At 37.3% G+C, this 15,816-nt stretch overlaps 1 protein-coding gene across 1 annotated transcript; it reads right to left on the bottom strand.

Annotated features, from left to right (window-relative positions):
- Nucleotides 1–10,762: 10,762 nt before the first annotated feature.
- Nucleotides 10,763–15,503, bottom strand: LOC138333090 (uncharacterized). Its single transcript, XM_069281222.1, has 2 exons — nt 15,101–15,503; nt 10,763–13,440 (listed from the first exon to the last, which is right to left on the bottom strand). The coding sequence occupies exons 1-2, from the start codon at nt 15,317–15,319 to the stop codon at nt 12,403–12,405; spliced, it is 1,257 nt and encodes a 418-aa protein (XP_069137323.1). The 5' UTR covers nt 15,320–15,503; the 3' UTR covers nt 10,763–12,402.
- Nucleotides 15,504–15,816: the final 313 nt, after the last annotated feature.

Below are 15,816 nucleotides of genomic sequence, written 5' to 3'. Positions count from 1 at the left end.
AATAGTACCTAAAAATTATTAATGAATAAAACTTTCGTCAAAACACCATGAGGACGATTAACTCTTCGTCTCTAATTTCAATTACCTATGATAGATAAAATCTTAATTTATGATTTGAGTTAAGTGGCACTTGAATCATAAGCTCAACTAGATGTACAACATAAACACTTAGTTTATCATTTACCTAAAATCAGGCCAAGGTTCTTTTAAAGCAATGTGACTAGATGCAATTCAAGGTTGCGATTTTCTGTCTCAAATTAGATCTTGTCCTTAGTTTAGTGCACTACACGTAGTGTTTTTTATGTGCAACCAACACACAATTCCAACCCAAGATGGACACCCAACACTACTCCAAGTTAAATGATATCCTGTACCTGGACATCGGTTAATGCACCAGAAAAACAAAATAAATTAAGGGCCACACTCTGTTCATATATTTACAACACAGCATTGTATACCAGAGATAAAACCAATGTGTAAATTGTTGAACATTGGGCATCAGGTTTTGTCACAATGTTGTCTACAATATAAAATTTCAATATGTCAATGCAATGAAATCCTGTCCAAATCTTTTTTCGCCCTTGATCACTGTCCAGTGCAAGTCCATTACATGCTGTTTTTCATTCAATTTTCCTGGCAGTGAAAGCCTGAAAAAAGACAAAGACTTGTGCTGGAACAAATACTGTTTATGGATATATTAAAATGTCTTATTTTTTTGTTTGGCTCAAATAAATCTTTTGCTTTAATTTTATACCATGCCATGTGGTATGTATGTAACAACGGTAAATTCCTCCATTTATTTTTCCCGAAGCACCCGCCCGCCTATATGAACGTACAATGAAGCCAGATACACTCCACACAGGATTACTGAGTTTTAGTGTCTAAAATGGCATCCATATTTTTTAACATAATTAGCTAGTAATAGCAATCTGAAACCAGGATAGATTGAAATATTTACCTGCAAAAGTGGCTTGATGAACAGCTGTGGATTTTCAGTCTCTTTGATGAGGTTGCATTCATTTTCAGTCATCAGCTCTTATTCATAATTACTGTATTCTGAAAAGAAAGAAAAAAAAATAGGATGTGCAATATGGATACAGTGTGAATGCATATGGTACAATAGTATACTCATAAAAAAAGTTCACACATGCTAGATTAAATTAATCAAAAATAAATTTACAGAACTAAATTATTTTAGTGTTTTTATGTGTACGCATGGCGCAGCGCCGTGCCCTTTTTACCTGACGCCATGCCTCCGATCTATAACCCAGCCCCTGTTTGTCCCCAGTACAGTTTTTTACTAAACTACCAAAATACCAGGCAGTCGCTTGATAATTATGTAAACAAAAGGAGGTGTGACCCCCCACTCCCTGACCCCTGATCAACACCCCAGTGACCCTACTGCCATTCTGATAAATGACATTTTTCACTTAAATTGTAAGTCTCAATGAAATATTACTTAACAAAAAAGGAATGCAAAGGTTATGTTTAGATGGTAAAATAACTCTTTTTATAATGTTCATACATTGTGTATATCAGTCATCTTAAAATATTTAAATTATTCACATGTTACCACCATCCTTTTATTAATATTTACCTGTTTAAATTAGGCATATTAATGTTTATGTCTTTAACCAGTCTGCCCTCGATCATTATCACACACTGATCTGCAATTTGCCCTGAAAGGAAAAATATGAGGTTTATATATACATGACCTGATTGTATGGAAACACATGTATGAATGTGTATACACATTTAGATTTAATTGCAGGACTTCAATTGACTGATGGACAGCAAAATGTAAATATGATAGGATTACATCATTGAAACATCATACCTTCTTGTCAAAAAAATGTCGTGAAAACAACGATATAATTGAATATGAGCATCCAAATCACACTCACATATTTAAGTTAATAATGTTATTTCATTACCCATGTTTTCAAGAAAACAAATATTATTTCCCAATCTAATTAATCACGATGAATAAAGTAAAGTTTTTAAAAAAAAAACATAAAATAAATTATGTACCACAAAACGAAATTGTGGACGATAATGAAGTGAAAATGATATGGAAAGTTCCATAGTTTTTTTAATAAAACTTGTGTCCAGATACAATTTGTTGGATGTTGAATTGATTTATAACATTTAAACCCCCCTGCCGTGTAAATTTTCTTGTGATTTGAAATTGGAAATTGATGTTGAAATTTACAACTGAACGGCAATGAAATAATTGCCAAGTCCATTCAAAAAGAAAGCACAGCTATGTAAACAAAAAATGATGTCTAACTTATTTCATAAACTGGGTGTTTTAATTGCATCCAAATGCTTTCAGAACGAAGTAAACAAGTAAGAGAAATGAACTTACCGTAACTCCATCCTCCATCGGTACTGTGTTCACCAGCTAGAGTTTGAGGAGATCGATGGTATTGTAACAATAAACAAAAAATAAATAACCTCGTGTCTCTGTGCAAACATCCTACCTTCTTTCGATGTTGGCCCAGCAGCCAGTTATATTTGTTTGTTTACATTCTGCAATCAGCTGACAGACGTAAACAAATATGGCCGCCAGCCAGCTGTTTCACATTCTGTGTTTCCCGCTCAAATAATCACGTGACAAACACATGTGGGGCCGCTTACGTCTTTCACAAAGGAATGCTGTACTATAATATTTCTAAACAAAATCTCTCAATTCCTCACGTTTTATTATTAACTTAGGACAAGGAATAAAAAACGCAAACAAATGAACTGGTGTGCTGATAAATCCGCATTTAGTTGCTGTATTACAAACAGACACCTGTAGGCCTCTTACGTGATTCAAAAGAATGTTGTACGATCCTATCGTCTAAACCAAACCTCTTATTCCTAAATTTTTGTTGAGAGTTTGTGATAATATATCAAAACAGAAAATATACGAACTATTATATTAATAAATCCACCTTTTGACGCGAGGTGTAAACCAATTTATAATCACGACAACAGAGTATTTGTAATAAGAACCATTTCCGGCATGTCGTGAAAAGATCGAGATTTTTATATAAAAAAAGATAAACAAAACCCTTGTTTTGGCATGGTTTCATCGTTGTGATGCTGGAAAGATTATATAGTCACAAGCTATTTATCATCGTATAAGACCAGGTGTCTGACCAGAAACATCCAGGCCTACGTAAACATGAGCCGTGAGTGTTTTGTTGGTTAGCCTACTATGATGTCCCAGTCGGTGTAAACAAATGAGTTGATAAAATTCCATTGACAAATTCATCTATGATAGCTTGTATTTCCTTTTACATATAAATCAGACCAATAGCATATTTACGTCAACAGTGTGTGCAACGGAGTGTCCCCGGCATGTCTATTTGTTTTGGTTAGTTTGTTGAGATTTTATACTGAAACCATTTAATCATTATATGAGGATGGAAATACTTTCACAAACTATTTATTATCGTATGGGACCATGAGTCTGACCCAGGGGAGAGTTTTGTTAGGTCCGTGCAGAACGACTAATGTACATGTGTTGGCTTGTTTACCTGGTTGTAAATCGTTATTGTGTGCACGTGTGAAACCACTGGTCAGAGACAGGCGATTTGTGTGTCAGTGTGCACGTGACTGTCGATAATTAAGACTCTAATTTAAATGCATCTTATGCTGATCACATAGGCATTGGTTTTATGTAACATATATGTACATGGGCCTAGTGTATACTACTACATTTTAACTCATTTAGAGAGAAAGGGAATTGGAAACACATTTCAATAATATTTTAAGGTGAACACTTATATAAACACATTTCAAATATATTTTAAGGTGAACACTTAAGTGATTAGAAATAATTTAAACATTTATGGTAAAGAAATGAAAATAAAAACTTAGCATTAAGAATGTAAAATTATTCAAAACATCATCCGCAACATTCACTTATTAAATAAACATCTTAATTACCGGTAGTTGAATTATATTTCTTTCTAATGTTCAGTTGTAAACAATTTTTAATTAAATATATAATTTTGTTAAAAAAAACTCCCCCTAAAAAAAAATTGGAGTAGAAAAAAAAAAATCAAAATAAAAGTACACTGAAATGGTGATGCCTTATGAAAAATTCTAAGTCCCAAAAAAGTACAAAAAAAGTACACAACATTTTTCATACTCTGTGAAAAATTCTAAGTCCAAAAAAAGTACAAAAAAAGTACTCTGAACATTTCCCATTCATCCTGTGAAAAATTCTAAGTCCAAAAAAAGTACAAAAAAAGTACTCTGAACATTTCTCATACCATGTGAATAATTCTAAGTCCAAGAAAAGTACAAAAAAAGTACTCTGCAAAATGACTAAGTCCCAGAAAAGTACAAAAAAAGTACTCTGCAAAATGACTAAGTCCCAGAAAAGTACAAAAAAAGTACTCTGCAGAATGTTTAAGTCCAGAAAAGTATATCATATACTCTGCAAAATTTCATCCAAAAAAAGTACAAAAAAAGTACTCTGAATTTATACGTAATTTATATTCTGCAGCGTTACGTGTATATCAAATGTTGTGTTTTTTCTGACTGTACAAAAATGTAGGTCAGATTATTTTTTGCATGCTTGAGCATGCAAGCATGCACGGGCGCTACGCCACTGCCATTAGAGGTATTTAATGTGGATTGTTATACAAAAAGTTATAATTAAAATAAATGACCTGTTACCATTAAGCACTTTGTGCTCTTTTCTGCGTGAAATTTTTTTTAAAGAGGGACATACATCGGTACAAGAGACACGTCTGTTCACCTTGCATAAACTTTTCATTCAAACAACTTCTTCTCAATAACCAAATTACCCAGGGTACTGATATTTGGCCTGTAGCATACTGGAATGAAGGGCTACAAAGTTTGTTCAAATGAATAACCTTGACTTTCATTCAATGTCACAGGATTCAAAAAGAAGAATTTACAATTTTACTGTAATTGCAATGCAGTTATTTCAGAAGAATTTGTTATTTATTATAGTAAAATTGCAGGAAGAGGTTGTGGAGAATCAAATACACTTATTACTGCGCGGTAAAACATTTCTCCATGACCCAGATATCTATTGTGAAGGGTAATTGAAAGGTATTTTTTTCCAAATATTTGACAACCTTCCTAATTCAAGGCTTTTATTTAATAGCTAAGAGACTCAGAAATATCTAACATCTTTGTTCAAATCAATGACCTTGACTTTATTTTAAGATCACAGAAGCCAAATACAGTGAAGCTTTTGTAAAGCTTTTCATGACTTCTTTTCAATAAACTTGAAGAAAAGCAACCTAGCCGATATTGCACCTGTTTCATATAGGAATGAAGGGCTAGCTGTCAAGTTTGTCAAAATTAATGACCTTGACTTACCTTCATTCAAGGTCAGCATGTATAGGTCTTTCATATGGGACTGCAGGATGATTTCTAACTGGTGCACTATGTTTCCAATGTTTAGTATTAGTGCTACTGGGATGTTATTTTGGTACACAGGTTAATTTATAACTTATGTTAGACCTGTAGCCTGCCAACACCTTACAGACTGTTGGCTCAGCATATACCTCCTATACCACAGAAGTGACATCGCCTATCGGCTCTAACACATACCATTACATCACTCCTGGTTGTTATTTTGCCAGCTTAGTCAGCCTAGCATGTAGGGCAGTAACATCTCTTCGTCTGGGGAGACTAAAGAACATGTATACTATATTCAGGAAAGTTATATTACAGTACTACTATGCATAACTATGGAAGTAATTTTAGTTATCGAATGGTGTAGTGGTTAAGCCACTTGCCTTTTACCTAGCGGGTCGCAGGTTCAATTCCACACATGGACATAATAGGTCAGGGGTCAATTGCCCGATCATGTGGTTTTTTTTACTAACATTCAAATTTTCTCCCACTCTTACTAAGACTCCTTGTGCTTAGCTTTCATCCAGGCCGTCAGAAGTGATTTGTTAAAGTTTATTTTATTACCTCCTTGCCCAAAGAGCAAGTGAGCTTATGCCATGGTATGGCGTCTTTCGCCCAGCGGTCGGGTCGTCCATCTGGTGTCAACTTATATCCAAAAGTAGGGGACCAGAGAGTCCTGAATTGGGTCCATGCATGCTAGGATGAAGGGCTAGCAAGTTTGCTCTATGATTGACTTTGGTATTCATTCAAAGTAACTGGGGTCAAATAAGCTAAAACCTTCATTCAACTTCCTGTCAATAACCAAGAGCCCTAGAGACCGGATATTGAACCTGTGACATTTGTTCAAATGAATGACCTTGATCTTCCGTCATGGTCACAAGGGTCAAATAGACTAAAAACTTTAAACAATGTTCTCTCAATAATCAAGAGTCCTAGAAACATAATATTAAACCTGTGACATGCTGGAATGAAGCACTACCAAGTTTGTTCATTCAAGGTCACGGGAGTCAAATAGACTAAAATCTTTAAACAATTTTTTAGCCCACCATCATCAGATGGTGGGCTATTCAAATCGCCTTTCGTCCGTGGTCCGTCGTCCGTCCGTCCGTCCGTCCGTCCGTCCTCCTTCCGTCCGTCCGTCCGTCCGTTAACAATTCTTGTTACCGCTATTTCTCTAAAAGTACTGAAGGGATCTTTCTCAAATTTCATATGTAGGTTCCCCTAGGACCCTAGTTGTGCATATTGTATTTTGGGACTGATCGGTCAACAAGATGGCCGCCAGGCAGCCATCTTGGATTTTGATAGTTAAAGTTTGTTACCGCTATTTCTCAGAAAGTACTGAAGGGATCTTTCTCAAATTTCATGTGTAGGTTCCCCTAGGACCCTAGTTGTGCATATTGCATATTGGGACTGATCAGTAAACAAGATGGCCGACCAGCCGCCATCTTGGACTTTGATAGTTAAAGTTTGTTACGGCTAATTCTCAGAAAGTACTGAAGGGATCTTTCTCAAATTTCATATGTAGGTTCCCCTAGGACCCTAGTAGTGCATATTGCATTTTGGGACTGATTGGTCAACAAGATGGCCGCCAGGTAGCCATCTTGGATTTTGATAGTTAAAGTTTGTTACCGCTATTTCTCAGAAAGCACTGAAGGGATCTTTCTCAAATTTCATATGTAGGTTCCCCTAGGACCCTAGTTGTGCATATTGCATTTTGGGACTGATCGGTCAACAAGATGGCCGACCAGCCGCCATCTTGGATTTTGATAGTTAAAGTTTGTTACGGCTAATTCTCAGAAAGTACTGAAGGGATCTTTCTCAAATTTCATATGTAGGTTCCCCTAGGACCCTAGTAGTGCATATTGCATTTTGGGACTGATTGGTCAACAAGATGGCCGCCAGGTAGCCATCTTGGATTTTGATAGTTAAAGTTTGTTACCGCTATTTCTCAGAAAGCACTGAAGGGATCTTTCTCAAATTTCATATGTAGGTTCCCCTAGGACCCTAGTTGTGCATATTATATTTTGGGACTGATCGGTCAACAAGATGGCCACCAGGCAGCCATCTTGGATTTTGATAGTTAAAGTTTGTTACCGCTATTTCTCATAAAGTATTGAAGGGATCTTTCTCAAATTTCATATGTAGGTTCCCCTAGGACCCTAGTTGTGCATATTATATTTTGGGACTGATCGGTCAACAAGATAGCCACCAGGCAGCCATCTTGGATTTTGATAGTTAAAGTTTGTTACCGCTATTTCTCATAAAGTATTGAAGGGATCTTTCTCAAATTTCATATGTAGGTTTCCGTAGGACCCTAGTTGTGCATATTGCATTTTGGGACTGATCGGTCAACAAGATGGCCGACCAGCCGCCATCTTGGATTTTGATAGTTAAAGTTTGTTACCGCTAATTCTCAGAAAGTACTGAAGGGATCTTTCTCAAATTTCATATGTAGGTTCCCCTAGGACCCCAGTTGTGCATATTGCATTTTGGGACTGATCGGTCAACAAGATGGCCGCCCGGTGGCCATCTTGGATTTTGATAGTTAAAGTTTGTTACCGCTATTTCTCAGAAAGTATTGAAGGGATTGTTCTCAAATTTCATATGTAGGTTCCTCTTGGACCCTAGTTCTGCATATTACATTTTGGGACTGATCGGTCAACAAGATGGCCGACAAGCAGCCATCTTGGATTTTGATAGTTAAAGTTTGTTACGGCTATTTCTCAGAAAGTATTGAAGGGATTGTTCTCAAATTTCATATGTAGGTTCCCCTTGGACCCTAGTAGTGCATATTGCATTTTGGGACTGATCAGTCAACAAGATGGCCGCCAGGTAGCCATCTTGGATTTTGATAGTTAAAGTTTGTTACCGCTATTTCTCAGAAAGTATTGAAGGGATTGTTCTCAAATTTCATATGTAGGTTCCCCTAGGACCCCAGTTGTGCATATTGCATTTTGGGACTGATCGGTCAACAAGATGGCCGCCAGGTAGCCATCTTGGATTTTGATAGTTAAAGTTTGTTACCGCTATTTCTCAGAAAACACTGAAGGGATCTTTCTCAAATTTCATATGTAGGTTCCCCTAGGACCCCAGTTGTGCATATTGCATTTTGGGACTGATCGGTCAACAAGATGGCCGACCGGTGGCCATCTTGGATTTTGATAGTTAAAGTTTGTTACCGCTATTTCTCAGAAAGTATTGAAGGGATTGTTCTCAAATATCATATGTGTAGGTTCCTCTAGGACCCTAGTTCTGCCTATTGCATTTTGCGACCACCATCTTGGATTTTGATAGTTTAAAGTTTGAAAAGCAGAAAAAAGAATTGTAAGTTTGAAAAGCAGAGAAAAGATCCCTCTTTCATTTGTCAGACATAGATCAATCTTTGGTGGGCGCCAAGATCTCTCTGGTTTTTTACATTTAGCTATATAGGTTATACGATACAATTAATTTGCAGTCAAGATTCAGATTTTAAAAATGTTATTGGCCCACCATCATCAGATGGAGGGCTATTCAAATCGCCTTTCTTCTGTGGTCCGTGGTCCATCCGTCCGTCCGTCTGTTAAGGATTCTTGTTATCGCTATTTCTCAAAAAGTTCTGAAGGGATATTTTTTGAATTTCATATGTAGGTTTCCCTAGGACCCTAGTTGTGCATATTGCATTTTGGGACTGATCAGTCAACAGGATGGCTGACCAGCCGCCATCTTGGATTTTGATAGTTAAAGTTTGTTACCGCTATTTCTCAGAAAGTACAGAAGGGATTTGTCTCAAATTTCTTATCTAGGTTCCCCTAGGACCTTAGTTGTGCTTATTGCATTTTGGGACTGATTGGCTAACAAGATGGTCGACCGGCGGCCATCTTGGATTTTGATAGTTAAAGTTTTTTACCGCTATTTCTCAGAAAGTACTGAAGGGATCCTTCTCAAATTTCATATGTAGGTTCCCCATGGACCCTAGTTGTGCATATCACATTTTGGGACTGATCGGTCAACAAAATGGCTGACCAGCCGCCATCTTGGATTTTGATAGTTAAAGTTTGTTACCGCTATTTCTCAGAAAGTACAGAAGGGATTTGTCTCAAATTTCTTATCTAGGTTCCCCTAGGACCTTAGTTGTGCTTATTGCATTTTGGGACTGATTGGCTAACAAGATGGTCGACCGGCGGCCATCTTGGATTTTGATAGTTAAAGTTTTTTACCGCTATTTCTCAGAAAGTACTGAAGGGATCCTTCTCAAATTTCATATGTAGGTTCCCCATGGACCCTAGTTGTGCATATCACATTTTGGGACTGATCGGTCAACAAAATGGCTGACCAGCCGCCATCTTGGATTTTGGTAGTTAAAATTTGTTACCACTATTTCTCAGAAAGTCTTGAAGTGGTCTGTCTTAAATTTCATATGTAGGTTCACCTAGGACCCTATATATAGTTGTGCATATTGCATTTTAGGACTGATCGCCAACAAGATGGCAGACCAGCCGCCATCTTGGATTTTCATAGTTAAAGTTTGTTACCACTATTTCTCAGAAAGTACTGAAGGGATCTGTTTCGGTTCTCCTAGGACTCTAGTTGTGCATATTGCATTTTTGAACTGATCGGTCAACAAGATGACCGTCGGGCAACCATCTTGGATTTTTTTTAGTGAAAGTTTGTGACTGCTATTTCTCCGAAAGTACTGAAGGGATTGTTCTCAAATTTTCATGTAGGTTCTTCAAGGGCCCTAGTTCTGCCTATTGCATTTTGGGACTGATTGATCAACAAGATGGCCAAACACCATCTTGGATTTTGATAGTTAAAAGTTTGAAAAGCAGAGAAAAGAAGTTTACGTTTGAAAAGCAGAAAAAAGAAGTTTAAGTTTGAAAAACGGAGAAAAGATCCCTCTTTCATTTGTCAGACATAGATCAATCTTTGGTGGGCGCCAAGATCCCTCCGGGATCTCTTGTTGTCAATAGCCAACAGCCAAAGAGACCTGATATTAGCCTTGTGGCATGCTGGAGTGAATGGCTACAAAGTTTGTTCAAATAAATGATTTTGACCTTCATTCAAGGTCATAGGAGTCAAATAGGCTATAATATTTATATAACTTCTAGTCAATAACCAGGTGACATATTCATATAGAGACCACATATTAGGCCTATGGCATATGCTGTAATAATGAAACTGAAGGGCTACCAACCTTCAATCAAGGTCACAGTGGTCAAAGAGGCTAAAATATTCATACAACTTCCTGTCAGTAACCAAGAGGCCTAGAGATCTGATATGCAGTTTGTGACATGTGATATGAAAAACTACCAAAACCTTTGTTTAAATGAATGACCTTGACCTGCATTCAAGGTCACACTTCAGTTTAAATCAAAAGGTAATGCAAACAAAACCCTTTCCAAAAAGCATTTTATTCCTGTAAAAAAATGTAATTGTAATACAAATTACAAATACTAAAAATGTATCCCTCAACTACAACTACAATATGTTGTTACATGTAGAATTCTATATCCATACATTTCTAGTAGATGTAGCAATATGTCAAAACAACAATCAAAACTCAAGCAGAAACATTTTGTAAAATGCATTCTTACTAATCTAATTATAGGTTACAGGTAATGAGTACATGAGGTTTGAGGCCAATACCATATAGCTTGTCATTTATGAGGGTCAAATTTTTTGCTATTTTAAATGGAAAGGAAAAACCTAAATTTTAGCGGTTTTACTGTCAAAAAAACAAAAGAACTTCCTCTACATGGCAAGGAAGTATGGTAGTACATTGCTGCCTTTCGCAGTAATCCTGCACTTACATAGATGCCTGACAGAAATTTAACCAGCAGCAAAGCTATCAGGGTATATTACTCCATCATTTCTCAATATTTCACAATCATAGGCTTATATAGCAACAGGCTGCAAAGTTACAAAATTATCATCCCTGCTAAAATAACTGCCAATATATACACGTATATGTATATGGTAATTAGTAAAAGAGGTTTGAGATGGTTAATTTTATTAATTAGGACAAGAGGTTTGAGACTGACAATTAGTAAAAGAGGTTTGAGCTGGAGACTGGTAATTAGTTACCAAGTCTATTTGTGACAGGTGTTAATGACAGACTGTCATAAAGTGAATAAAGTAATAAATAGAGTATTAATTGATAGTTTTTGATGAGTATCAGGTTTCTGGTACATGTATATCGCAAACAAACTTATATTTGCACTTGACTAAGATTTCGTTTTCATGGCTAATGACTATTACGCAGTGATTTAATCTCATGATTTAGATTCACATGGATCTGCATGCGCAGCAATCAATTTTAACGATTTCTAATTCCCTGCAAAATATGCAAAATTTACACATATATATATATATATATATTCATATCATTCATTTCCAGAGCAGGAATTCATCTAATTTCAATGACAAGTCCAGATCCCCCAAAAATAATCTATTTTATAAGGAACAGTTTAAATTGTATAGGCAGTTAATTGGAAAGCAAAACATACATTAAACTCGTATGTTTAGTAATAACTGAAAACTTTTCAATTTTAAACATAAGTAATTAAAAAATTATTTGATGATGTATACGTCAACAATTTGTACCACTTAATTTTTGGTATTTATCTTAGTCTTGTGTTTGGCAAAAATTAGCAATCAGTACCTGAAAATGAATCTGAGTACCTAGGAAAAAAAACAGATTTCTAGACTTGTTTCTTTTAAAATGCATCTTTTTGGTTTTGTTACAAGCTCTTTTAAGTTATAAAAGACTACAACAATTAAACTTGTACAACCATATAATATCAACAAAGTTTAAATCTCATCAACAATTTTATCATTGATATCACAAAAAAAGTAAAATATCTACTATTTCTTACTCAATTTTTTGCTGCCATTAAAAGCCCAGATACTGTGAGTACAAATCCTTAACAGTAGAATCGTTAAAGATAACCAAAATGAGGTAAATGCACAGAGACAGCTAGGTTTTGATTTGCGATCCAAAAATCAGAAATTCATCCAACAATATTGTAGCCATCACTGAAAGTCTGGTTTTTCTGGATAGTTACAACCAAAATGCTGTATTACAACTTTAGCAGCATAAGCCCCACATCGCATGCAATCCTCTAAAGATTTGTTCTGCACTAGTTGAGATAGAAACCCTCCCACAAAGGCATCACCACACCCATTCGTGTCCTTAATCAGGCTTCGTTCCGCAGGCACAACAGGAAATATAGTTATCTCCCCTTTATGACATGTTACAGTAGCTTGCTTCCCTTGCGTAAATATAATTGTTCGTTCTTTTTCCTTGTTAGCTTTCGGTAGATTGGCTGTTAACTTTGCAATGTCTTTCAAGTCAGAGGATTCAAATCCTTGACACTTCGCAAACTCTGCAGCCTCGTCTGAATTGCCAAAAAGTACATCCACATACTGCATAAGGTTGAGTTCAGGGTCGGCAAAGTGCTTACAGAGGAAAGTAGCATGAAGATTCATGACGACAGTTTTCCCATTCTCTGCCGCGTGCTTGGCTACAGTTAAAACAGCTTCTGAGCTTACTGGCACTATAAAACCTCCAATGTAATACATTTGAGCATCTTCGACTAATTTCCAGTTTTCTTTTTCCCTGACAAAATCTGCAGTGAACAACTCTGCGGCTCCCAGATCTGTTATAAGGGATCTATCTTCTCCTGTGATCACAGCGGCACATTTACCCGTCGCCTTCTCTGGATGAACTTCATATTTCACACTCACACCAACCTCTTCTGCCTTCTTGGCTAATATATCCTTAAACACGTCATTTCCTACTCCACCGAGAAATGTTGTGGCATTAGGCTCCTGAAGAAGCCATTGAGCAACACGGATACTGTTTTGAGTAGCCCCTCCAGCTAAATAAATAGGTTTAAAGTTATTCACAAGTTCGTCGAAAAGTGGCATATGTTGGGGTTCGGCTATGATGGCATTATTGGCTAGGAGTTTGTATTTGTCCAGTAAAGCCTGGTCTGCCTCCACGGTGATGTCTAGTAAAGGGTTGCCGATACCTAGCAACACGTCCTCGCGGCAGGCATCAGACGACATCTGAAAAATATAACGAGCAAATGAAATAAATCAAAATCACATTGCTACATCATAACATATGTTTCTTAAGTACTATGTGACCTCTGTGACCTTGAATGAAGGTCAAGGTCATTAATTTGAACAAACTTGGTAGCCCTTCATCCCAGCATGCTACAGGCTCAATATCAGTACCCTAGGCCTTCTTGTTCTTGAGAAGAGGTTGGTTAAAGATTTTAGCCTTTTTGACCCCTGTGACCTTGAATGAAGGTCAAGGTCATTAATTTGAACAAACTTGGTAGCCCTTCATCCCAGCATGCTACAGGCTCAATATCAGTACCCTAGGCCTTCTTGTTCTTGAGAAGAGGTTGGTTAAAGATTTTAGCCTTTTTGACCCCTGTGACCTTGAATGAAGTTCAATGTCATTCATTTGAACAAACTTGGTAGCCCTTCATCCCAGCTTGCTACGGCCCAATATCAGTACCCTAGGCCTTCTGGTTCTTGGGAAGAAGTCGTTAAAAGATTTTAGCTTATCTAACCCCTGTGAGACATTGAATGGCAGTAAATGGCATTCATTTAAACAAACTTGGCAGCCCTTCATCCCAGCATGCTTCATGCCCATTATCAGTAACCTGGGCTTTCTGGTTCTTGAGAAGAAGTCATTTAAAGATTTAAACCTTTTTGATCTCTGAAACCTGGAATGAAAGTCAAGGTCATTCATTTGAACACACTTGCTAGCCCTTCATCCCAGCATGCCATAGGCCCAATATCAGGTCTCTAGGCCTCTTAGAAATCAAGAAATTGTTAAAAAATATTTTAGCCTATTTGACCCGTGACCTTGAATGAAGGTCAATGTCATTCATTTGAACAAACTTGGTAGCTCTTCATCCCAGCATGCTACACGCCCAGTATCAGTAACCCAGGCCTTATGGTTCTTAAGAAGAAGTCGTTTGAAAAGATTTTTGCCTTTTTGACCCCTGTGACCTTGAATGAAATCAAGGGCATTCATATGAAGAAACTTGGTAAACCTTCATACCAGCATGCTACAGGCCCAATATCAGTACCCTAGGCCTTCTGGTTCTTGAGAAGAAGTCATATAAAGATTTTAGCCTTTTTTGAGCCCTGTGACCTTGAATCAAGGTCAAGGTCATTCATTTGAACACACTTTGTAGCCCTTCATCCCAGCATGCTACAAGTTAAATATCAGTACCCTGGGCCTTTCAGTAATTGAGAAGAAGTCGTTCGAATGAAAAGTTTACGCTCGGCGGGCGGTGCACAGTGGACGGCGTATGATGACATCCTGACCCTTTGGGTCCTCCATTACCACCACTAAAGGATGACATAATAAGCATTCACCCACCACAGGTACTAAGCTCCCAAAAAATATATGTTAGGCCTAGAGTATACTCTTACATGTATTTTTTTGTCAGCGAGATTAGTACCTGTGCACCCACCACGCCCCTCGAGCTCCCCTCGATCTCAAGAAAAACATGCATGTAGCTATTGACCAACTTAAAATTTTGTAATTACATGTACACCACACTACGGCTACGTACTGAATATGGATTCATTTCTAATCAGCTATGTGAGATAACGGTGCATTAATGCACATGACGATAGTAAAAACAGCTGGTAGTACAAGAACATCATGAACATTACAACAAATGTAAATAAGTTATTGTACCTTTCTCACGGTCGAGTGCTCACGCAGATCAATCGAACGTCCGACCGACTTTCGTTGAAGTGAAACCGCGGGAGACCGACAGCTGTACGTGTGAAGGTTGTTGTTTATCTGTCGCTGATTACATAAGTAAACAGGGGCTATCAAGCTAGGCCTAACGTTAGTTCCCTTCCGACATGCTGACTTCACACACGTCCAAACCAGACGACTCAGCACAGCCATTCCTTATTAGTCGGGGTGGCGGGCTAAAATTACGGGCGCACCGGCAAAGTATATGCAAAACTTACGAAGTTATTTCAACAAACCAGTGTTATTGATTCCAACACGTTCATTCATTCATTCATGATAGAGGAATACATTCATATGGCGATAAAAGCACAATTTGGCATCTAGGAGCTTTTGTGATGTGAATAGGCGTTGGTATGCGGCAGTTATTTGAACGGTGCACACATAAAATAACACCCCTAAAATATAACTCCCTCTGAACACTATACTCCAGGCTGTGCATCCTCGACATTCCAGGGGTTACTATCACTGTCGTAATATCAACCCCTGTAATAGTTGAACTGGAGGCAGTTCAGGATAAAAAAATGACTAATCTTTTGATGACAAAACTGCTGGTTTGGTGTCAAACACAAAGCCTTCATTTTATTTCAGCATTATTCTCAATATCTTTTGGGGTTATGAAGTCATAGACAAAAACAGAAGGGCATTCTTCA

This window comes from Argopecten irradians, chromosome 10 (assembly GCF_041381155.1).
Source record: "Argopecten irradians isolate NY chromosome 10, Ai_NY, whole genome shotgun sequence".
In the NCBI taxonomy this organism is placed as follows: domain Eukaryota; kingdom Metazoa; phylum Mollusca; class Bivalvia; order Pectinida; family Pectinidae; genus Argopecten; species Argopecten irradians.
Note: the sequence above shows the minus strand (reverse complement) of the source record. Positions and strands in the feature narration are given on the sequence as shown.